At 45.0% G+C, this 23,725-nt stretch overlaps 2 protein-coding genes across 9 annotated transcripts in view; one reads left to right on the forward strand and one right to left on the reverse strand.

Annotated features, from left to right (window-relative positions):
• Positions 1-21,156, reverse strand: part of LOC6896758 (mucin-5AC) — a 34,697-nt gene extending 13,541 nt beyond the window's left edge. For 3 of the 8 annotated variants that reach the window (XR_004468365.1, XR_001451519.2, XM_015183364.2), the window contains exons 1-3: positions 4,579-4,698; positions 836-1,151; positions 109-776 (exon numbers count right to left, since the gene is read on the reverse strand). Coding sequence is in view for 6 of the 8 variants with exons in the window: in XM_015183364.2 (XP_015038850.2) it covers positions 109-776; positions 836-1,151; positions 4,579-4,596 (1,002 nt within the window). In the remaining 2 variants the exon portion in view is untranslated. Of the gene's footprint in view, positions 1-108; positions 777-835; positions 1,152-4,578; positions 4,738-12,974; positions 13,624-20,598 lie in introns of those variants that run through there. The other 5 variants (XM_033376450.1, XM_033376449.1, XM_015183362.2 and 2 more) reach the window with 5 other exon arrangements.
• A 619-nt stretch (positions 21,157-21,775) lies between these two features.
• Positions 21,776-23,694, forward strand: phu (phurba tashi). Its single transcript, XM_001357690.5, has 2 exons — positions 21,776-21,931; positions 22,001-23,694. Exons 1-2 carry the CDS (start codon positions 21,871-21,873, stop codon positions 23,572-23,574), a joined length of 1,635 nt encoding a protein of 544 aa, XP_001357727.4. The 5' UTR covers positions 21,776-21,870; the 3' UTR covers positions 23,575-23,694.
• The last annotated feature ends 31 nt before the right edge of the window (positions 23,695-23,725 follow it).

Raw genomic sequence — 23,725 nt, forward strand, 5'->3', positions numbered from 1 at the left:
CGTCCTGACATGTTGGCATGGCTCAAAGTGACCGGCGATAAATTAGCGATTAGGCCGCATCGAAACCGAGCAACAAATTAGTTGGGGGATTCGCACACCCATACGCACCTGACACTGCTGTGGTCCGTGTCGCGTTGGCGAGGATAGCTTGGGGCGGTTCTTGCGCGGCGCTTCGATGCTGATGATGCCACCAATGCCAGGGGTATTAGTGCTTGCGGCTACTGTGCCTGCACCTCCCACTGACCCACTGTTGGCAGGAACATGTCTACCGTTGCTCTTGAAGGACAGGCTGTGACCGCCGCCGGTGCTGCTGTTGCTGTCGTTGCTGTTGCTGTTGCTGCTGCTGTTGCTGCTGTTGCTGCTGCTGCCGATGCTGATGCTGCTGCCCACGGAGGAGGCGGTGCTGAAGTTGCTGCTGTTGCTGCAGTTGCTGTTGTTGTTGTGCTGATTGAGGAGACTGGACGCGCTGCTGGTGCTGCTGTTGCTCATAATCTGCGCCAGCGTCGTGACATTGGTGACCGTGTTGCTGCAGCTGCTGCTGCGAATCAGACAGTTCTTAATGTAGCTGGTATTTGTCTTGCTGTGACTGTGGCTGTGGCTGTGGCTCTGGCTCTGACTGCCACCGATTGTGGTTGTGTTCGTGGAGGTGCTGACGGACTGCACACTGCGCCTAGTTATGGTTATCTTGTTGGGATTATTCAGATGATTGCCATTAGCCGATTTCGTTGAGCTATTGCTTAAAGTCGTGGCTGTGATTGTGTGGTTGTTCTTGAGAGCTAGACAGAGATACAGACACGTTAGTATGTGTCGATAGAAAATTGTGTTGTTTACTTACAGGCTGTCTGTATGCTGCCCAAGACATCTGCCAGCATTTCCGGATCCGGATACCCGATCGTCAAAGCATTCTCTAGTGCCGACGTTGAGGACGTGGCAAGCGTTGTAACGCCATTCCCCCCTGTTGATGTGGCAGATTTCGTGCTCGCTGTTGCTGTTGCTGTTGCTGCTGTTGCTGCCGATGTTGCTGCCTCCAAGGCGCTAGCATCTCTCAGTTGCAACGTTACGGATCCCTCAGAGCCCACAGAGGCGCTGCACATCAACACGCGCGGCGCGCTGCTGAGACTTGTCAAAGGCAGGTGTATGCTCTTTGGTACCTGTGGGGCAAGTCAAAGGCAGAACGGCATCTCAATGGCTGATAATTTATCCTCCTCTATCGTTCTATATACTACATAAACTATAGTACATACATATATCTATCTTGTATGTGCTTGTGTCTGTTTCTGTGTGTGTGTGTGTGTGGAAGGGGTGAACAATAGAGACATGTATGTACATGTGTACACTCGAAATTGCTGCCAAAAGGCACGACAGCAGCAGCAGCGGCGGCGGCGGCAAACCGATGGCTGTCAGAGGAGATTAGTCGAGATTATTGATAATTCACAGCAACTGTCGCCTAATGGACGGCGTGTCGCATAATTAATTGAATTTAAATGCATTTCACTTCGAGTCCAACAACTGTTTCTCCCCCACCCGCACCCACACCCACACCACGGGACAAACAGAGCCAGTAATCACGGAAGTTAAGTATTCGCCGTGTGGCCAGTGCCAGTGCCAGTGCCGTGCCGCAGTGGGACCTCGTCGTCCGCAGACAAACCCGCACTTGGCACTTACGGAACAATGTTGTTTGTATTTTTAGTCGGTCATATTTCTGCTATTCTTGGCAGAACCTCAACGTATTTGTGTATATTAATTTAAATGCAATAAAATTTCGTCCATTCATATGCACAGACCCTCTGCTGCCGCGAGTACACCATACACATGGGGTCTTTAAGGGGTTTTGGGTGGGCTCTGCCACTAGATGGGGCAATTAATGCTTTATAAACCGCAACCGATGCCCAATTAAAGTGGCCTGCAATTGCCCGTAACCACAAAACAAAAAGCAAATAAATAAAATAACAGCGCATAAATTTCCAAAAGTGCCCGCGACGCTGACCACAATGAAAACAAGGGGAAAACGAAAGCAGGAACGCCCTAATTTGTGTCCCGACTCTTTGGTATCCTGTAGGAAATTATACGATTCGAATTCAAGGGATCAGCAGATACACAATTCTCGTATACCCTGCGAGTACCTCGCACCAGAGAGAGGCAGAGAGGCAGAGATGCAGAGACGAAAACGAAGACATTCGCATAAATTAGTTTCGGCCAAATAAAATTTCTCGTAGAATAAATAAACAAGAGTTTTATTATTGTTTAAGTTCTGGGGAAACAAAAACACATCCAGCTAAATGAGTATGTTCTCTGCTCAATGAACTGGACCGTGCTGAAAGTAAGAGTGGAGCCACAAGTGGCGCAGCGAATCATCTCTGTACCCGCCTCTGATCTGTGTAAAAGTTCTTTTGAACGGAAAATGTTTATTTGAATGTGCCAGCAATGGGCTATGAAATATATATGGCTGAATCGAATAAGTGCTATACGTAGAAGTAAATTAGATTAATGTGGAACAAGTGTTGTGATAACCTTGTTGAACACCGAAATGCTCGGAAAAGTCTTACTGATTCTTAAAGAAGTTGTTCTTTAATTCAATATTCCTTCAAGCCATATCTTTGAATAAACACAAATTAAATTCACTCTAAATCAATTCTGGCATCAAGTAATTACATATATGATGCTGCTCCGTTTCACAAGACGGAAGATTTATGTATGCCAAGTGATAGAATATCCCATCGTCTGGCAGGGCGCGGGCACGGGCACGGGAACGGGCGCAGCAGGGCTGTCATGTCTCAGAGGAAAGTGTGAGCGGGTTGTGGGACGCCGTATCCTGTTACGACAGACGGCCCACACCAATTGCCCATACTCCGGCGTGTACCTGGCCTGGACTCTTAGGTGTTTGTATATTTATACGACGTGATTCACGTGCCAATCAAATGTCAATGTCACTCCAAAAAACAACCAAAAGCCGACGCGTTGATGTTGGGCGTCAAAAAAAAAGCACACAGAAGACAGAATCCATATAGGAACCCGGCTCCCCATGAGAACTTTAACGCTGCCAAAATCATATTTCCTCTACCGCCAGACTCCGTCGGGTGCGGATTCTGATGGGTGCCTGAACATGGATGTGGATGGGGATGTGGTTGTGGATGTTCGTGTGAATGGGGATGTGGAGGTGGACATTGGACTGATTTGAATTTGGCAAGGTCTTGGCCCAAACTCCCAGATACATATTTATATTAATGAAAATTTTAAGCTGATGTCAGTGGAAAATTGAATACGCTAGGTGGTAATTTGTCATCGGGTTTTCTCTTTTCCCTGTTCTTTCCTCATCGTGTGTGTGTTGTTGTTGCTTTTGCCGTTGCTTATTAGTAAAATGAGCTGAAACACATGTTCGGGAAGCTGAACACGGTCACAGACAAGGGCTGACAGAGCAGAGCGCCTTTGTCGTCGTCGTCATCAACAACAGATTCATCATCTGGTAAATCGGTCATCGTGCCCGAAATCTCTTCGCTGGCCGTATTTCAATTTGCAATTTTGTTTATGATTAAGCTTGCGGTGCTGCTTGAATGGTATTGGCTGCCGTTCAACACGTCGTATGCGTGATATTCCATACGATTAACATGTTTCCCGAGATGCTATTCGAAGTATTTTACGGCACCAGCAAGGTGACGATGTATGTTTATGTAGCGAATGGAATTTAATTATTGGTTTACTATTTATGGGCTGACAGTGGAGTGTAGCTAAACCCTACACCGAAACCCAATCACAGAAATAAACTCATTGCTAGTGGTATTTTTTTTGCATTAAAATATTGGCTATCTAAATAATTGTATAGCATTTGGAAAATGATGTATGCACAAGTGATGCTGTAAAATACCAACCAACATATAAAACAGAATTATTGCATAAATATTTATGTGGGGAGGAAGGGAATTTAACAGTATTTTCAGGATAATTTATGGAAATGAAATACTAAAATACCAACTGGTACAGCAAACTAATTAATGAAAAAATATTCAAGGGAGGAATGAAAAGGACGAGGAGGAGGTGAGGGAACATTCTACTGTTGACCTAAATTTAACAATTTATATTGCCTTTATAGGGATTAAAATAAGAGCTCAAAGTCCAACTCAGCGAAATATATACATAAATATCGCACCACCTGACGCAGCAAGGCCACGAAGGAAAATTCAATTTTGAGAAGTTTGGAAAGCAATTCGGGAACACAGTATATTTAATTGGTAATAATCCATAAGTTTGATTTGGTCAGCGCAATAAATATTCGAAACGTTTCGAATTGTCGGATAAAATGTGGCATGAGCCATAAATTAATTTTCCATTAGATTGGCTGTACACAATACTTGTTTCTCTTGGTGCCTGTTGCAGAGGTTAATAGGATTTAGCCTCAAATTGTAAAGAAGAAAGATGTGCCACAAAAAGATGGAATATATTTGCCATTCCGACTACTCAATATTCCAATCGAAACCCTTATCGTATGGCACTACCAAACCAAGTGATCCCATAATCGGCTTTCATTGTAGTATTTCCTGTCTTTGTTTTGATTTGATGTTTGGGGGGAAGTCCCGTACTTACCGTATTTATGGCTGCCATCGTCGCAATTGACGCCGTTGATGATTTTCTTGTTGTTCTGGTTGTTGTTGATGGTGGTGCTTGTACTTGTTGTAGTTGTTGTTGTTGTTGTAGTTGTGGTGGTAGTGGTGGTGGTGATGATGGGGATACAAAATCAAAAATCTGAAAAAAGTTTTGGTATGATAGAACATATTCGAATTGGTTGTTGCGTTTCCTCTTTTGCTTTTGCTTTTGCTTTTCTTTCGTGACTTTTCTCTTTTCTTTTTTTTTGGTGACATACAAAACAAAATGGCAAAAGATCAACCAAAAATCAGAAACAAAAGATAACAAATTTATGCATAAAAATGTGCGCATACAAATTAGTGAAATAAAGAGCACAAACACATGCACACTTGCACGGGTACACAGATACAGGCATGCATGTAGGAGATAGATGCAGGAACACAATCAAAAAGAATGAGATACAAGCTCGTTGATGTCGATTGGCTGCTTGAGGGGATGCTGGGGACTTAAGGAGGGGCGATGGCGATTAGTCTGGTTTTTTTGGCTGAGCAATGTGATGACTGATTGACTGGCTGGCTGACTGGCTGACTGACTGACCAAGTGTACGACTGATTAGCCAGATTAGCAGCCCATAAAAAATGACATTGAAAATAAAATTCGGATTTTTGTCTATTTTTTTAAAAGTTAAAGATCTTTGTGATCTCTGTTCTTGCCACACTGACAATTTGAATTATTCTGTGCACTCGCACTCGCTTCTCTTGCATTTCTCGCGAGTTTTCCTCTATCGACATCGCTGTCGGTTTCCATTTCTTTATATCTAATACGAGTGTATCTACTCGTACCCACATACATATACCTATACATATGTATGTATATTATTTTCCGATGTCGTTGGCGTTGTCGTTGTCGTTGTCTGTTTCTGTGTGCCTGTGTCTCTGCGCTGTCTCTTGTAATTTTATTTCGGTACACAATAGTCTTTGTCAGTCAGCATGCATGCTTATTTTTGTTTTAGTTATTTAATTACAATTTTCTATAGTTTTATTTTTAATTTAATTCATGTTTCTCCTACTCCTACCCACCCCTCCTCGACAGCGCTTGGCAAAACATGCGCTGAAAATGCCACAAAAAGCTGTACGAAAAGATTGGCAAAAATGACAAATCTTTTATTGAGAAAATGCATCCGTTGAATGCTCTTTTTTTCTGTACCGGAAAGATATATGTTGTAGTTAATGTACATATTAATTTCGTAACAATTATATTCGCATTTATATATATACTTTATGGGAACTCAATTTCAGATTCAAAATATTACAAAAAAAGCATTTTGGTTATATTCCAGTAAAAGTAGATTTATATGTATTTATATACAGATCCTATAAACGACTTTAAATGAATTAGAAAGTAGTTCAAAATACCCCTATAATGGTACTTAATGAAAAAATCAGGATACACCCGACCATCTATAGAGTATTACAAAAACGATTGCGAAATCAAAAACAGAAACAGCAAAAGAGACAGAGACACATGAGCGTCGCCAAAGCATCGGGCTAAGAAAGACGCAGTTGGCCAAGGGAACTTTTCTGCTTCTAGTTGTAGTTGTACCAGGGGGGGCAACGGAACGCGGAGCGCCACACGCTCGTACACATGTTGTTAGACATCACACACACACAAACACACACGATGAGTACGGGCATATGGGTAGAGAGACCCAGAGACCCCGCGACGGGAGGGAGGGAGAAGATTGTACTCAAAACGCAACAGGCAGAGGGGCTGCCACATGCATCAGATGCCATGCCTCCTGCATTTTCATTTGCATTTGGTTTTGGTTTTCCTCTGTGTTTTTTGGATATTTGCAAGGAACTTCGGCAGCGACTGGCAGAGGCAAAGGCAGAGGCAAAAGGCAAAGGCATATGTGATGGCCAAGTCAAAGTATCCCAGTATCTTGGCGATTTTTAATTAGAAATATGTACATATGAGCGAAGTGTGCAAATTGTGCATTGCATTGCACAGTGGTACACTGGCACAGTGTGTCACACTGGGTCGCCGTCGCCGTAGCCGTCGGTGGCGGTGCCGGTGCCGGTGCCGCCATCGTCTGCTTCTGGCCGAGCCGATTGTATGAGGCGTAAGCGTGCGGAATGTTGTCGAGCGCGACGACAATTTGTTTCAGAAAATGTTTGGCAAGGCGCCCACTAAAACACACTAATGAAGAAAGCCAAAGCGCGATACGGCCAAAACAGCAGGAGCGGCAACACCGCAAGAAAAGCACAAGAACAACGACACGGAGACAATAAACAGAGAGAGAGAGAGAGAGAGCGGAGAAGACAATGCCAGCAGCAGCGGAGGACGGAGCGGAGAATTCCATGAAAACCTCAAGGAAAACAGGAAGGAATGGCTGCGTTTTTGGGGAACCGAAGCTCTAGATACCCTTGCCGATCGATTTGTTTTGGAAAATACTCTTCCATCTAGTGTTTCGATTGTGAGCAAAGATATTAAGCAAAAGACTTGTATCCGTATGATGAAATCGTCCACCTCAAGGGTATCCCCATAATCTTTATAAGTAGGTATCCATATCTCTATTATTTTCATAGCCAATTTGTATGCTCCATCTTCTTGTTTATGTTGTTGATATTCGCTTTTCTAATTTTCTCGATTATTTTCTGCGCACTTGTGTGTGTGTTTCCCACACACTCGACTGGCGGTTGATTACGAGAACGAGAAGGATCAAACGCGTTGCGTATACGCCCCGCTGGCCATGTCAACAGCAGCGTCCAAACACGAAACATTCTCATAAAAATAACATTAATAACTATGCGCGATATGAGACAGCAAACATACTTATAAATATTTTCAATGTTAGGCCACAGACTAAAAATAATCTGGTGTAAAATATTAAAGAGAGATTGGAAGCGGCAGGCCTCTGCCAAGGTGAGCAGCAGGAGAAGGAGGATGGAAGGAGGGAATGGAGGATGAGGCGGAGTGTGTTACATATATCATATCAAAATCCAATTAAAATCTTTCGCACGCTTCGAAAATAAACAGCCCCTCATTCACTGTATTTTATTATCGCGTATCCGCATCTAAATATTGTATATGTATAATCACGAGTATCTATATGGATTTGGATACTAGAATTAATGCGGTTGTTTGTTTGCGTACGGTATAGGTTCTGCCTGCTTGATCTGTCGCTCGATAAACAGCATCCGCGCGAGTGGACATGAATAGAGGACGGACGGATCGCTGCCAGAGGCAGAGACCCCATGGCTACTCGAATCCGGCGAATACTTCAAATCTTCAGCTTCAGTGCCAATTAAACAGCTGCACGCTGATCGCCTGCTAATTACCTCACGTGTGGCGGGGAGATCTGGGAGGCTGTGATTTACATTTCCATTTAATTATCGAACACTTTGCCTAATGAGAGCGCGCCACCCATAAACATTTCCCCCACGTGGCACTCGGGGCTCATCGGAAGGGAGTGAATGGCTCTGCCCCCCATACTTATGTGTGCGCTGACTTTTATTTATAATTTTTATTGCACATAATGCTTAAATGGCCTTTGAGAGTTGCAGTTTCTTTTGTACTCGCACTCCACTCCCCAGAGAATTGGGTTAATAGTCAGCATCGAGTGTGTGTGAGGCATTCCTTTATTCCTTTATTTCTTTTGCTTTGTTTTTTATGATTCTAAAGCGAAAAGTTTTAATTTGTTCAAGTTGTGACCAACATTCGGGCATAATTGTGAGCCATAAAATGAAAAGTTTCAACTGTGAAAGCATAAATAAACGCAACTCAATTGTAGGTTGTGTTGGGACTCCAGAAGTTGTTGCTCTGTAATTTAGTCGTTGAATAAATAAGGACTGCAGGACACCCGGTCACCGGTTGATATGGAAACTTGTCCGAACAAAAACCAGGCCGTTGGCCGTTTCTGTCAGCTGGTAATTAATCCAGTTCCCCACCACAACCTTGATTTTGGGAGGTAATAATGTGGAAATAATTGTTGAATGGAAGTGTCTCCAGGGTGAATCATTTAGCTCGACTGCCCAATCATTTAGTGTCCATCAATCAATTAATAAATTGCTCCTCTGGATGTGGATGTGTGTGTGGTCCGGCCTTTGGGGAGTAAAACTACACGAAATGAATCTCAAATGGTGGCAAAACCAAACCCTATTTTTCCGTTGCTATTTTTAGACAACCCTTATCACATTTTCAACCATTGAAGTCCCAGAGGTGAAAGCATGTGCAGCGTATACAGCTTTGGCTTAGGGGACTATCCCTGCATGCTTCAGTGCCTTTGGATTCTGCCATTTTGGATTGAAACTATTTGCTGATCGACTAAAAATAGCTACCCCGTGCCACAGCCATAGCCACAGCCACGGCAGAGTTGAAGGCACAAGAATTAATCACATTTTGATGACATATCATTCGAGGAATGTTCACGGATACTGGCGATTGTATCCGCGCGATGCACTCGCACACTCAGAATGCATTTGATTTAATAAAATATATATATATACATACTCGTATATATAAATAAAACGGAATGGCTGGCACAGTAAGTGAGCATTAATTTAATACAGAGATAGCCGACATTCTCGGGTCGGGTCGTGGGGCGGACAATGCAACGGAATAGCTCGAAAAAAACGAAAATCAAATTCAGATTTAGATTCAGATTCGGATTCAGATGCAGATTCAGATTCAGAAATGCTTGGCAAGTGTAATAAAATTAGTCACACGGCCAGTGCCAGCCGCAGCCAGAAGTCGACTAATGCATACGATTAATATTATGGCTGTGATGTGGCTGGCAAAAGGTTGGCTAAGAGGATCTCGAACCGAGCTACTTAGAGATGACAATCGGCATGATGAAGATGGGCATGGGAATGGGGATGATGACTGAAAGGCAACATAAAGTGGACAAACGCCAGGCATAAATCACAACGCCCCAGTCTATATGGGTGGGTAAGGGGGAAAGGGTGGGCCTGTGTGGTGCAAATAAAATATGTTAATTAAATAAAGATGCGCACACTCATTGGCATCCATGGATGGATCGGGAGCGGGAGCGAGACGGGGGCACTCTCTGGGAAAGTGCAGACGCAGACGCGAAAACTGTGACGCCGGCCAGCCAAGCGAAATCTTGGCCAACGCCACAACGGACACGCCTTGTGAGAGACAGACGGACGGAGACGACGGCCACATCGACGACGACGACGACGACGACGACAATGGTTGCACTTTTGCCAAAAACCCAAGCCCCAGCCCCAGCCCCACCAAGGAATCGCATGCATTATTCACGGCAAGAAATGTCGAAATAAAACGCCAAGTTTTGCAATACGAAACATTACATGTGCTCATCATTAGAAGGAGCCATACCCATACACACACGTAGATCTGAGTATGGCAGGGCCATACTTTGGCACAATCATCCACGTTTCATCTATTGTTCAGCGGCTGTTGCTGCTGCCTGCCTGCCTGCCTGCCTGCCGTACTCGTTGGCGATGCGTTGCTGTGGCTGTGGCTGTGGCATAGGTTCCACTTCAAAAAACATAAAATACGCGCCGCAGATATATTTTTAGCAATCCGCGCTCGTTTGATTTACGATTTCATTAAATCAGCTAATGGACATTGGACATACTCCTGCCTCTTATGAGAGCCAGAATAGAGCAGCAAACGTAAACCTGTCCGATCAGCAGTACCATTAGATGCTGAGGGACTCTCCTCTCTCTCTCTCTCTCAGGCACATACTCGTAGCCTTGCCTTTACTCTGCTGCTGGTGCTGCTCTGCTGCTGCTGCTGCGTTTTATCACCCCAACATATTCGCGACCACCTGTCGTTGTCTGTACAAATAAGAACAGCCGCCATGCCACAGCCATGCTGAAATGCTGAAACGCCGAGATGCTGCCATGCTACAGGCCCTGCCTCTGCCACTTCCTTTGTACGTGGCCGTATCTGCTGCTGCCAGACGCCTTCCAATTATGTTTGGGCCATGCCGATGACTAAGTTGCAGCCAGGAGGCCTTTGTGGTCTACACACGGTATCTTTTGTCAAATTCTTAGCCATATACTCGTATTAGATTCAATGAATCGATACAAGAACAAAGCAGTGGCCGTTCGCTGTAATTGGATAAATGCGTATACTTCACCTGGTTCTGTAGAAATTACATTGCCTGATTGAAATTCACGTTTCAATGGCAATATTGTTGGTAATTCGAGGCCCAGCCAAAGGCCTGGCTGGTGTGTGCAGATGATTAAAATCGTTGCATTTGGGGGGGAATATAATGGCAATCAGGAATGGAATTCTGGTTAGTGCAAATCGGATTACGGACTGTTCTGGCATTCTCCTTGAATGGAGAGCTTAGAAGTGTGTTTATTCCAATTTTCTGTGGCAGATGGAGACGCGTCCCAAGCACTCGTATTTTATTTACAGTCAAGATTTGTCAGAGTGCGGTGGTTCCTTTATGGCCTGTCCCAGGGAATTTATTTAAATTATTTTTTATGAAGCAGCATCAGCTGGCGCATTTGAAATGATGTTCGCGCCACACGTGCCACAGTTGACGAAAATAAACTCTTGCCTCGGCGACCAGAAATTAATAGTTCATCAAACGGCGACGAATGCTGACAGATAAATGACGTGGAGACGCCAGACAAACTATTGGACACAAGTCGCGATAGACAGACGTACTCTGTAGTGGTACATATTTTCCAAAAAGTCGATGCTACCCCATTCGCATTCCTCATCTCCCCTATTTTCTGCTGGCACTATGTGCATGCTTTTTGAGACAACATTTCTAGACAGATTCTTTGTTTTTTTGTTCACAGACAGAGACAGTGGCAGTGCCTGTGGCTGTGGCTGTGCCTCTAGCTGTGGCAGGCATGAGTAATTACAATTCTAGCATAACTTGACTTTCACTTTATCAGCAATAGATCAACACTCTCTCCTCCATAGATCATATCCCGTTCTTTCCTTTCAGCCTTCTTCATCTTTTCCGCCTTCCACAACGCCTGACGCAACGGGGAAATATTACCGCATACGCCGTATACTAAAAAAAAGACATCCACGTAAAAGCAAAATACACAAATATTATAAATAAATAAGAAATTCCTTTTCCCCATTTTACGGTGACGTCAATTGTCTATTTAGTCATAAATTTGACTGGCAGCCATTGGTCATTGAGTGAAGCGCTATCATTGCCAGGGGGTGAAAGGTGCCTTGGGGGATCGGTGGAGTAGAAAATTACATATTCGGACGGAAAACATAATAAGAAATTGATTGTGATAGAAAATGATTAGTTTTTCGTCTGAATGGCTTTGCGAAAACAAGGGAGACGGATATTGGGACATGATCTAAGGGTTTCCATCGACACAAATAATACCCAAAATATTCGTAATTGAATCTGCATTACATATATGTATGCATCGCTTTTAGAGATACTTTCATCGATAATTATGTTCGGTCGGATAAACCGATTTTTACCCGTTTAAATAGATTTCGTTTGTAATTTTCCGATGATTATATTTAGTTTATCCATCGTAAACTGACCACTGATTTTTCCAATTCCCAAAAGTTTACACAAATCATTTTTTGCATGCAACCATGAAAATCCCAGACGAACTTCCGAAACGAAATTTAAAGTTTTTTCCTTGGAAACTGGGATTCCCATGAAATTCGGCAACAAAAAAGATTAAATGAATTTTCTAACCAAACAATGGGGAAAATTCCATTAGTTTAGGTTTAGGCCAGCGGAAGCTGAGTGAGCCCCACATGACGAGGACAACGACAACGTCAACGTCATTGAACTTTGAACACGAATTTTTGGTCTGCTTTTTGTTGCCAGTACAGGGACACGGAACAGGGAGCAGGGCACGGGCACGGGCACGGGCACAAAGATTTTGTTTGGCTGGCAGCACGTTTCTGCCGCGTGAATTTATCGCAGAGCTCAGTGCCAAAGTGTTGTGCGGGTGTTGGTGTCTCTGTGTGCTTCGAGTATCTGTGAGCATGAGTGGATATGAGTGTGTGTGTGTTTGTCAGCATATATTTTGATGCTTGTTAATACCAGCCATAAATAAATTGTTACGTTCATCAAAGGAAGGAAGAGACGGGGCAGGGAGGACCACTCTCAGCGCACAAAGAAAGTCATCGTCATTATCACTATCACTATCATCACATAGCACATAGCACATACCACATAGCACATACCACATAGCACAACATTGAGCGCACCACACTCTTGTGATATCTTGGGCCAGTACCACCCCCAGTTGCTTGTTAGTACAGAGTATAGTATTGTTAGTATTGAAAGGAACACACAGAACTTCAATCAAATCAAAAAACTCAAATCAAACTGCACGAATGTATCGAGAAAAGGGTTGTTCTTGTTCTTTATATTGTTCTTGTCGGTATGGGCTTACCTTTCGAATGGGGGCTGCATTTGCGTTTTGCGCCGCGTCCCACGGTGCGTATGATGAATGTTGATTGTCGTCGTCGTCGATGCAGAGGCTGGGGCTGAGGCTGAGGCTGAGGCTCCTTCGTTGTCAGCTACTTGGGTAGACTAATCTGCGGCTATGGCTCTTTATGTGTGCTCTCTATATACACGTACGTGCGGGGTATACGAGTACATATATCCATGCATACACACATGGATATGCTGCTATATGCTGCTCGCTGACTGTGACATTGAATCGCTTTTCCACTAATGCTGCTGCTGATGCTGCTGCTGCTTCTTGTTAATGCTTTTCTTTCGTTTCGTTTCGTTTGGCTTTTGTTTTATTTCACACACGGACACGGGCACGGGCACAGACACAAAAGGTGGGCCACAGGCAGGCAGTCAGCCATATTTGCCTTCTCAGTTTCACACACGGCCTTCCATCTTTATGTACACACACACACACACACACGCACACACACTCACACCCTCACAGTCCTTAAGTATTCGTCGGTATTGCCTTTCTCAAAGGATTATGATGTTTAAAAAGTCGTAGTTTACATTAGTTTAGGGTTCATTCTTTGTAAAGAGGACGGCTTGACACGCATTTTTCGATTATATCTACACATCTTACTCTGCAAATGAAATCAATACGAGATGTAGTATATTGTGGTAGTAGTAGACTCCACTTTTGGGAAGGAATGTGCTCTGAGAGCATGGTCCCTCCCCCAAAGTAAAGTTAACAAGTTTTTAATTGGCTTTATTATCGTTTTCGGTAATGCATTCTGGTTTTATGTAATTGCTCTGCTTCATTAAACAGTTTATGTGTAATTCTGGGTGCTTTTCGCGCTGGAGTTTCGACTTCAGTGCATTTTCTTCGTTATTACAATATAAAACACATTTTTATACTTGGCCAACAACTTTGGCCATCTGCAATAACACGGCCAAAAAGAGAGCAAAGCGGAAAGTAATCATAAAAGGGAGAGAAAAACAGAAACAGAATCAGAAAGAGAAACACTTGCTGGGAGGTCCTCCGACTCCTCCTCCTCCACTCCTCGGTTAGAAACAAAAAAAAGCTTTTAAGAACTGTGGGCCGTTCTTGGGAAATGACTTAAGTTTTCAATGCGTTTTACTCAATTTGACTTTGGGTCGTGGCTGACTTTTCCTCTGTCTTACCCCACTGCCCCCCCCCCTTTCCACTGCTGTTGTCAGAAATTGGCGCATTAAGCGCAAAAAAGTGAGGCCACAACAACAACAACAACAAAAAGAGGAAAAGTTGGAAGGTTGAACCCAGAAGCGCCCTAAAAAGGGAAGGAGATGGCGGCTAAACAAGTTTCCTTTGGGTGCTCCTGCTGCTGTTGTGGGTTCTTATCGCTGTGTTTGTATTAAATATACACACACACACACACACGCGCATACAAAGATACACACAAAGATACAACAGCACATAAAACGAAGTCAAAATAAATCGATAAATTCTACATAGATACACAGCATCCAAGAGCAACAACAACAACAACAGCAGCAGCAGCAATAAACAGCCTACGAACAGTAGGCAGCACAAAATGTTTTTCGCTTGCCTCCTTGAATTGTCCTTTCAGCCAAGAGCCTCCCCCCTTGCAGGGGGGGTGGAAGGGAAGGCAGGGGGTCCCCTGCCTGCCATACCCCAAGCTCCTTTCTGCATCCCCCACTCCTTCTTGTGGCTCTCCTCTCCATTCATACGCAGGCCGAATACGAATGCCGAGCCTCGTTCGTTTCGTTGATTGTATCTGTGTCTGTGTCTGTGTCTGTACTCTGTTTCTGTGTCTGTATTTGTGTGTGCTGTATCTGTGTCTGTTTTGCGTTTATTTGGATGTGTGTTGGTTCGTTCATTCGCACGCCTGACTGTCTGCCAGTTCGTTTTTGGTCTGTCTTTCCGCTCCATCTTTCTCTGTGTGTGTGTGATGCTGTTTTGTTCTGTACTCCACATTTCGCTTCGTTTACTTTTGCCCGTAGGCAGGTACACACTCACACACAGATGTGTATGTGCTGTCGAGCAACTCCTACATTTTGTTGGGAAAAATCAATTAAAATTTAACGCACGTCTCCTCAAAACGCACTCGCATCCCGCATTCAACCAGACAATCTTTCACTACCTTTCACGCCGCAGAATCTCCCCGCTCATAAAAATACAGTCCCTCCATTCGAATTTAATTTGTCTAATTTGAATTTTAATTAAAAACTTTTACGGGTTCAATAACTTGCAAAGTACTCCCCAAAAAAAAAGCAGGGACAAAAAAAGGGAGATACGAGAAGAACAAATTCAAATAAACATTTCTTGGGGCTTTAATGAAATTCGGGGGCTCATTTCCATGTAACAGCTGTCTGTCACAACCCCAACGAGCGCCCCCCTTTTAGGGGCATGCAACGTGGCATGCGACGGGGGTGTGCCTCAAATTGTTATTCCACTGTGTTGCTAAATCTAGTTTAACTTTTCATTATATGGGGTGTGACTTTTTAATTGCTTTAAATGCTTATGTCAGCTGCCAGGAGAGTCCTCTGCGAGGACCGAGTGTGTACAGTAAAAGTTTCGATTGGCTTAAACGGAGGGGGGGAAGGGGGGTGGCCAACCCCTAACCATTTTTGGCAGCTCTCAACGAAGGTTTTTTTCCTCTGTTTCCGCATTCCGAATTTTGTTTACAGTAAATCGTATATAATTCTTTTGAGAATATTTTAAATAATATATATTTTTATATCAAAATTGTAAATATTTGATCCATTTACAGTATACATTTCCGAGTGCATGCAGAGCTCTATGTAAACACACAGAGAAATCATTCATACGAGTATTTTTGAAGATCCACAAATCTCCAGACCGATGGGCAATTGATGGCCACTAATTATACACAGACAATGTGCATGATATATCAGTATGTATGTACATATTTGTGGGTGGGTACTATATGGCATGGCGCATAGCCATGTGAATGCGCTATTACAGGCACCGACAGTGTAAATAAACAAGCTGAACATTTTCACATGACTCTGGCAATATTTGGACGCTCATCATGCTTTACTTTGAGGCAACATGGGCGGGGTGTGGGCACCCACCTACACCTCCCATCTACCCATCCACCCATCCACACCCATAGCTCATAAAAGCCCGTTCACATTTTCCTGATTTCTTTTCAATCTTTGTGGGGATGTTGTAAAACAATTTAACGACGGCAATTTTCCGTTGTCGCGGCTGACATTCGTTTTTTGCCATTGGTCTATAATGTATGTGTACGTACGTATGGAAATTGGTTGGCAATTTCATTTATTCGAACATTCATATATTTATTGGATGTATTTTCACTCGAAATAGAATTGGATTTTTATTTGTGAACGCCAGTCAGGGAAAACAGGAAATCTTTCATCCCGAAGGAGCGTTTGGAACGTCCGCTGCAACCTGATTTTGCACTCTCTCGATTTGCCACTGACCGGGCCAATGGCGGAAGGAGCCACAGGAGACCGGATTCAGCTGCCCGTTGTCATGGTAATCCCGGGATTCGATACTCGTACTTTGCATGCAACTCTGGATTTCTATTATTAGATCGAGCTGTAGGGCTGCCCCTCCGCGTCCAGGTGCAGGGTGGCAGGGTGGCAGGGTGGTAGCATGCTGCATGCTGCATGAAGTTTGGGGTTAACTGGGGTAAATCCGAAGACTAGCAAATGAATGACATTCAACTCTCAGTCGGCTTGTCATCGGTTAAGTGGCGTTAAATGGGTGAAGGTCACAGCAGCCAGGGCTGCAGCGTTAGCCCCAGCGTCAGCGGCAGATCCACAGCCAGGACGAGGCCCCATTCGAGGCCATTCGTGGGAAATGTGGCTGGGTGAAGGGGTGGCTGGGCCATTAACAATATTCAGAGGCCGTAAAATCCACAGCAAAACTGCACTGAAGGTAAGCAAACAAACCAACAAACAAACACAAACACAGATACAATCACAAATACATATATATAGATAGATACAGACGCACGGCTAAGGATAAGACAAACAACCAAAACAACCCCCACCCTCTAGCGAGGCAGGGTCTCCCCAATGGTCATGTTTACTCAAACTCGTACACAAATGCTTTCATAATTTCAAACCATCCCTACCCCCGCCCCCAACCCTCCCTACCACACACACACACACCCACAGATACACAAATACACGCATAAATCTTCAGCTGGCGCCATTTCACTCCTTCGCTGGAACTATAAAAGCCCCAGCCACCGTCTGCGCTGGCAACCTCCTCAGTAACATCAATGTTTTGCTTGTTGTCGTTTGCTTTTCCATTTCCCCAGCTCCAGGCCTGCCCCTGCCCCTGCCACAGCCACTGCCACTGCCACTGGCACTCCATACTCTATCTGGCACCCCCCTGCGTTCTACCAAAAACCCCCCTAGGGACAGCAGCATCCTTCCAATTACTCACACATTCAACGAGCACTCATTTAAACGAAGCACCCAACGCTTACAGCATAACGTCAAAGTTAACTCGCTGGAGCGCGAAGCTTGGCAAGGAGATGGTGGCCAAAAGAGAGAGAGAGAGAGATACAGAGAAAGCGAGAGAGAGAGAGAGCGTGTGTGGCATCCACTCGTGCCACACTGTTCTGCTCGTGCGTTCGTGCCGCCCATTCGTGCGTCCTCGCATCGGGCATGGCATCCTTTTGGCACTCCACTCCGGCAACAATGCTCGCTGATGACGTACCATGGGATGGAGGTCGGAAATTGTCGGATGAAATTATCAGAATTTATGTGCTGATACGTATACGTACTCGAATGGATATTGTTCCTAAGAACACAACAATTACATTACCTACCATTAAATGAATGTGTGGAAATATCATTTATGAAATAGCTTTTGAGCACCAATTCGAGTCGGACGGGAATGGCGTCCTAGATGCGGCTTCAATAGCCTGTTATAAGTTTTCATAATTATGATTAGAGTTTTTCATCGTTTTTATAGTTTTTAGTTAAGAAAACATCTTTCGGGGTTCTACTAAAATTTTGCTATAAAATTATATTGCATTGTATAAGCTCGTACGCCCCATTTTCAAAATTAGAAATCATTCTTAATGCAATCATAAAAGTACTTTGAAAATACTTTGAGTCGTAACAAGATCATCCCGTATGCTCAGGAAACGAATTTTAATGGAAAGATCATGGTCAAAACCCTGTAACTGTAAAATCTGTTTAGGGCAAGTCCAATTTTTAGAAGCAGTTTGAGTGGGAATTAATTGTATTCCGAAAACAAAGTACAACTTTCTCAACGTTTAATTTGTAATATTCATTTAACTATCCTAGATTTGGCAGCAATTCAAGCCACTGTAAAGGACTAACGCACAGCACTGTACACTCCCACACCCACACACTGGCAGCACAAGAGCACACACACACAAACAGGGAAACCATTATCGGCACAATGTTGGAGGATTGTTATACTCGTACGAGTATGCGGGTCCGTTCTATTATAACATTTGAAATCTTGTTACAGCATTGACACAGTGTGCAGTCGTCCTTTCCTTTTCTCTCTTTTCGCCTTTCTCTCTTTTCTCTGTTGTTCTTTTTTTTGTTTGCAAATTTACGTGTTTGTATGTCTGTGTGCTGTATGCTGTATGTGTATGTATATGGGCTACTATGCTAAAAGTTTGTTTCCCCATAGAGAATGGCCACACCCCCCCCTCGAGCATCCCCACCAGCATCTCCACTCCATCCCGTCCCATCGCACCCAATCTCTCATCCCAACGCAAAGACGCCAGCAGCAACTTGTTTGTGTTCCTGTGTGTGTGTGTGTGTGTGTGAGAGTAGGGGTGTGTGTACGTGTGTGAGTGTGTAGGGGGGCTGGTGGATGGGGGGTATTCTTGGTAAAGTTTTTGGCTTTCTTTTATTTTCTTTTTCTGTTATTTAATTGTTTTTGTATTGTTGTTCTTGTTGTTGCGTCTCGTCTTTGACTTCTGAGTTGTCGTTGTAGTTGTCATCGTTCCTCCATAGTCGTTATGGCCTTACATAGAGGGTATTATGACTTTGAGCAGGTGTTTGCAACGAAGAAAAGCAAGAATTTTCGACCGCATATAAATTGAAAAGCGAAATTCCCCATAGCCGAACAGCTGCCATAGATACTATATGTTTTTGGACTGCAATAGCTATAGGAATTATTTTTCTTGTATGCTAATAAAGAATAGGATTGTCGGACTGCAGGATTGGGCTTATTCTTATCACAATGAAGCTCTGAGCAGGCTTGTCTATTCGCTTCTATATATGTAGTTCCGAACCACTAAGATCCTATCCATAGCCTAAGAAGAAACTGCTTAGGGAAACTGCTTTTTCGGATATAATTCAACCAACCGATAATAATCGAATCCCTATATAATACCGCATATAAGAACGATGGATTGAAAAATACTTTTAGTGAGAGTAAAACTACAAAATGTTACAAATGGCAGATTGCTGTATACGAGTTTTTACAGGCCAAGTTTAGACAAAATCAAATCACTCTCGAATCATAAACATATTTTTGTGTTTGTATTGTAAGATATTTCCTAATTGCTAACTGAAATTAGACCAAAAAACTCTCATTGAAACGATGGATCTACTAGGGTATCAAAAGCTTCTATCCCCAAAGGGTAGCAGCTTTCTTTTGTTGTTTCTGTTGTTGCCACTTGTCGTGGCAACTTCGCTGGCTGTTCGTGTATTTGATAACTTTCGTTTTAACTGTCAATGAAGGCAATTGAAAGTTGCCAGATTGTTGCAAGCTCCCCAACCACCGTTAGAGGCCAGGGCTCGACACGACTTTAAATGGAACTTTTTTCGGGCAAAGCTTTAAGAGAGAGTTTCGAAGGAGGGGTAGGGGGCGGGGCTGTGTGCAAAAGGATTATCCCGCAGCATCCCCACCCCACCCATCCACTAGATGGTAGTAAAACACTCACACACACACACACACACTTGCATACAAAGTGGAAACAGAAAGCACACACACACACACTTATACACACATATTTGTCAAACGTAAAACTATGTTGGGGATGTCGCTCTGGCAGCCAGCTGGGCGGCCACCCAGTAGCGAGCGCCACCCACCTCCTCCAACATTGTAGATGTGTATGTATTTATATGTACGCAGAGTCACATAATCTCCAAGCACACACACACACTCGCAGAGAGAGAGAGAGGGAGTCGGAGGAAGGAAGGGAGCGAGATGGATGGACAAAAACACAGTTAGCAATTTACTGTATTTCTATTATGTATGAATTTTTTCGCGTGTGTGTGCCATCAGGCAGCAGGCATTACATCTTCTATGTAGCATGTTTTTTAATACTCTTATTTTGGTCGTGTCCTTCCAGTGGCAAAAATGGCAGCCCAGAGTCCTTAATGCTCAGCATTATACAGTTATACACACGAATACACCGAAAAGAGAAAAACTTTCAACTTCAAGAATTTGCTTGCAATTTGAGGACTTTGTTGGCAGTTTTTTGTTGTTGTTTTTTTCTTTTGTCAACTATTTTCAAAAATCAATGTGCGAGTAACGGTTTACTGCTTAGATTTTCTCCATGTTTCACAGCACTTTTCATCCTTGATTTCTTTCTTTCATTCTTTTCACTCGACGCTACCTTTTGTAGTTTGAAAATTATTGAAATATCATTTATTGGTTGTTATATGTGTGGATATATACACGCGTTTATTTATTTATACCTATGTATACGCATAGAATTTTTGAACGTTAAAAGTTTAGTCAGCTTTGCTTCTTGTTTTGCCGTTGCTTTCCTGCTCTATCTTGTCTATTTGTGTGTTTTTTTTGTTTGGTTTATTTTTTGTAGTGTAGAAAAAATTAAAAACGCGCCGTTGGTATAAAAATGTTTTTAGCTAATGCGATTTTAACGTTTTGCATGCGAACCAACAACTATTTTGGCCAAGTGCGCGCTGCCAAAGCAGAAGCTCTCTGAACCAACCGAACGGCCGACGCGACGAATGCCGATGGATGCTGTATATATGGATATACGGATATACATATGTTTGCTGGCGCAGCGCGCAAAGATAACGGCTGCTCCGAGAGATGCTACGGGGAGATACAAATTGTTGTTTGGATGCTGGCGTCTGCGCAATAATCCCACCTGCCAGCATTGCCAGATGCGTCCCGACTCGTCTCGCCTCGGCCGTTTGACACTCACAGCGAGCGACCGCTGCGCGCGCGATTCAAATCGGACAGCGCTCGGAAGGGGGTGCGAGTAGTAATTAGAATTTATGGCTTAACTGGAAGCGGGAAATCATAAATAGACTAGCAGCAGTGATCACGTGAACCAGCACTCTCGTGTTCAGGCAAGCGGATGCGCAGGCAAAGCGGATAGGGTGTACACACGTTTCACTTGTGGGATGGGAGGGGCCGCAGGCAGACGACGCCGGGTCTTGATGATAACGACCACTATTGAAAACAACAGTTTTCGAAAAACAAAATATTACAGTAAGAGCCCGCTAAGACATAAATATGTGACAAAATGCTCAAGTGCATACAGATCAGAGTAGGTTCTATACGGTACCTGTCCTTTGATTTCAGTTAAAAAGGTGTCCATTCAGAAGGGAAAGGCTTGAATAGTAAATTCTGATCGCTTATCTCAGATTCTTCTGGAAATTCCACGAGCAGGCTCTACTGTTCACTGTACTCAAAACTCAACCGCACTACAGGCAAGACAGCGGCAACGATCGCCGCTGAATTTTTCCTTTATCAGGTCAGGCTGGCGGCATTGATGACTTCTTACGAAATCGACCATCTCACAATGAGTTGATGATGCCCGAGCGGTTCTATAAATATCGCAGGTCTCGTGCCAGACGCCATCAGTGGCACGGAAAACGTGAACCGAAACGCATTGACAGTATTGACAGCAGCAATGATGAGGCTGCAGATCGTCCCAATCCTTTTCTGGCTGAGTGCGCTGGTCAGCGGTCGAGGTAAGTGAGCTCAAAGTCTGTGAAGTGAATCTTGAGGGCGATCTAACGCAACTGTACCTCCGCAACTAGTGCTGGACACTCGGGAAACAGAGCGACGCATGCACCCGCTCTTCTCGGCGGGATCAGCAGCTGGCAGTCGACTCAAGCGAGCCATGCCCATGATCGTGTTTGACCCCCTGAAGGCGGAGGAGCAGTACGCCGAGTACTGGCAGGGACTGGCTCATCAAACCCTCGACCAGCAGCTGGAGAGCAAGCTGCGGCTGAACACCCAGCTGGCCAAGAATGTGATGCTATTTTTGGGCGACGGCATGTCCATACCCACCCTCACGGCGGGACGCGTCTACCTGGGCGGCGAGGAGAAGCAGTTCTCCTTCGAGCAGTTCCCCTATGTGGGCCTGAGCAAGACCTACTGCGCCAACATGCAGGTGGCGGACTCCGCCTGCACGGCCACCGCCTACCTCGGCGGAGTGAAGGCCAACTACGGCACGGTGGGCGTTAGTGCGGCCGTACAGGTGAAGGACTGCCTGGCCCAGGCTCAGCCGGCGCACCATGTGGCCTCCATTGCCGCGTGGGCCCAGCAACAGGGCATGGCCACGGGTCTGATCACCACCACTTCGGTCACGCACGCCTCCCCCGCGGGCATATACGCCCACACGGCCAATCGCAACTGGGAGAACGATGCAGAGGTCATAGCGGACAACGGGGATCCCAGCCTCTGTCCGGACATTGCCGCCCAGCTGGTGAACAGTCCGGTCGGCCAGAAACTGAATGTGATCCTGGGCGGAGGGCGCCAGAACTTCCTGCCCAAGACCGTCAGGGATGTGAGTGGTGCCCCGGGCCGACGACTCGACGGACGCAATCTCATCGAGGAGTGGCAGCGCCAGCACACCAACAGCGCCCACTACGTCCAGACGCGACGCGAGCTGCTCGGCCTCTCCAATCACACCTCTCGGGTGCTCGGCTTGTTTGCGCCCTACCACATGCCCTACCACCTGGACGCCGACGCCGAGGAGCATCCCACGCTGGAGGAGATGGTGCAGGTGGCCATGGGCATACTGGAGCGGCAGAGTGCCGGACGGGGCTACTTTCTGTTCGTGGAGGGCGGGCGCATCGATCATGGACACCACGACACCCTGGCCCTGCGCGCCATCGACGAAACGGCCGAGTTCGACAAGTCCGTGCGATGGGCTCGCACCCACAGCAGCACCGATGACACCCTGATCGTGGTCACATCGGATCACTCGCACACCATGTCGCTGGCGGGCTACTCCAGCCGCAAGAACGACATCTTCGGGATCAACAACGGCCAGCTGGCGGCAGACGATCTGCCGTATGCAACGCTCAGCTATGCCAATGGGCCCGGCTACAACTCCAACTACCTGCGGGAGGGGGGAGCCGTGAAGCGGAAGAACCTGCGGGCCATCAACATGAAGAACAAGGACTTTATGTTCCCCAGCACGGTGCCGCTGGAGTCGGAGACTCATGGCGGCGATGATGTGGCCGTCTTTGCCAGCGGTCCCTATGCCCAGCTCTTCACTGGCGTCTTTGAGCAGCACTTCATCCCCCATGCAATGGGCTATGCCTCCTGTCTGACCGAGCGAAATATGTGCCTGGATGGGGGCATGGCGCGGAGACCGCGTTAAGTCGGGACTCTAAGGAAATACGGTATTATTCTCAAAATAAGAGCATTCTCTAGGCTAATTAATAATCTAAGGGGAGGGATACTTAAATATACACTACATATTTGAAAACTGAACTGAAAATTGAACAATCTAAACACTAGGAGATTGTTAT

Source organism: Drosophila pseudoobscura, chromosome 2, assembly GCF_009870125.1.
Source record: "Drosophila pseudoobscura strain MV-25-SWS-2005 chromosome 2, UCI_Dpse_MV25, whole genome shotgun sequence".
Lineage (NCBI taxonomy): Eukaryota > Metazoa > Arthropoda > Insecta > Diptera > Drosophilidae > Drosophila > Drosophila pseudoobscura.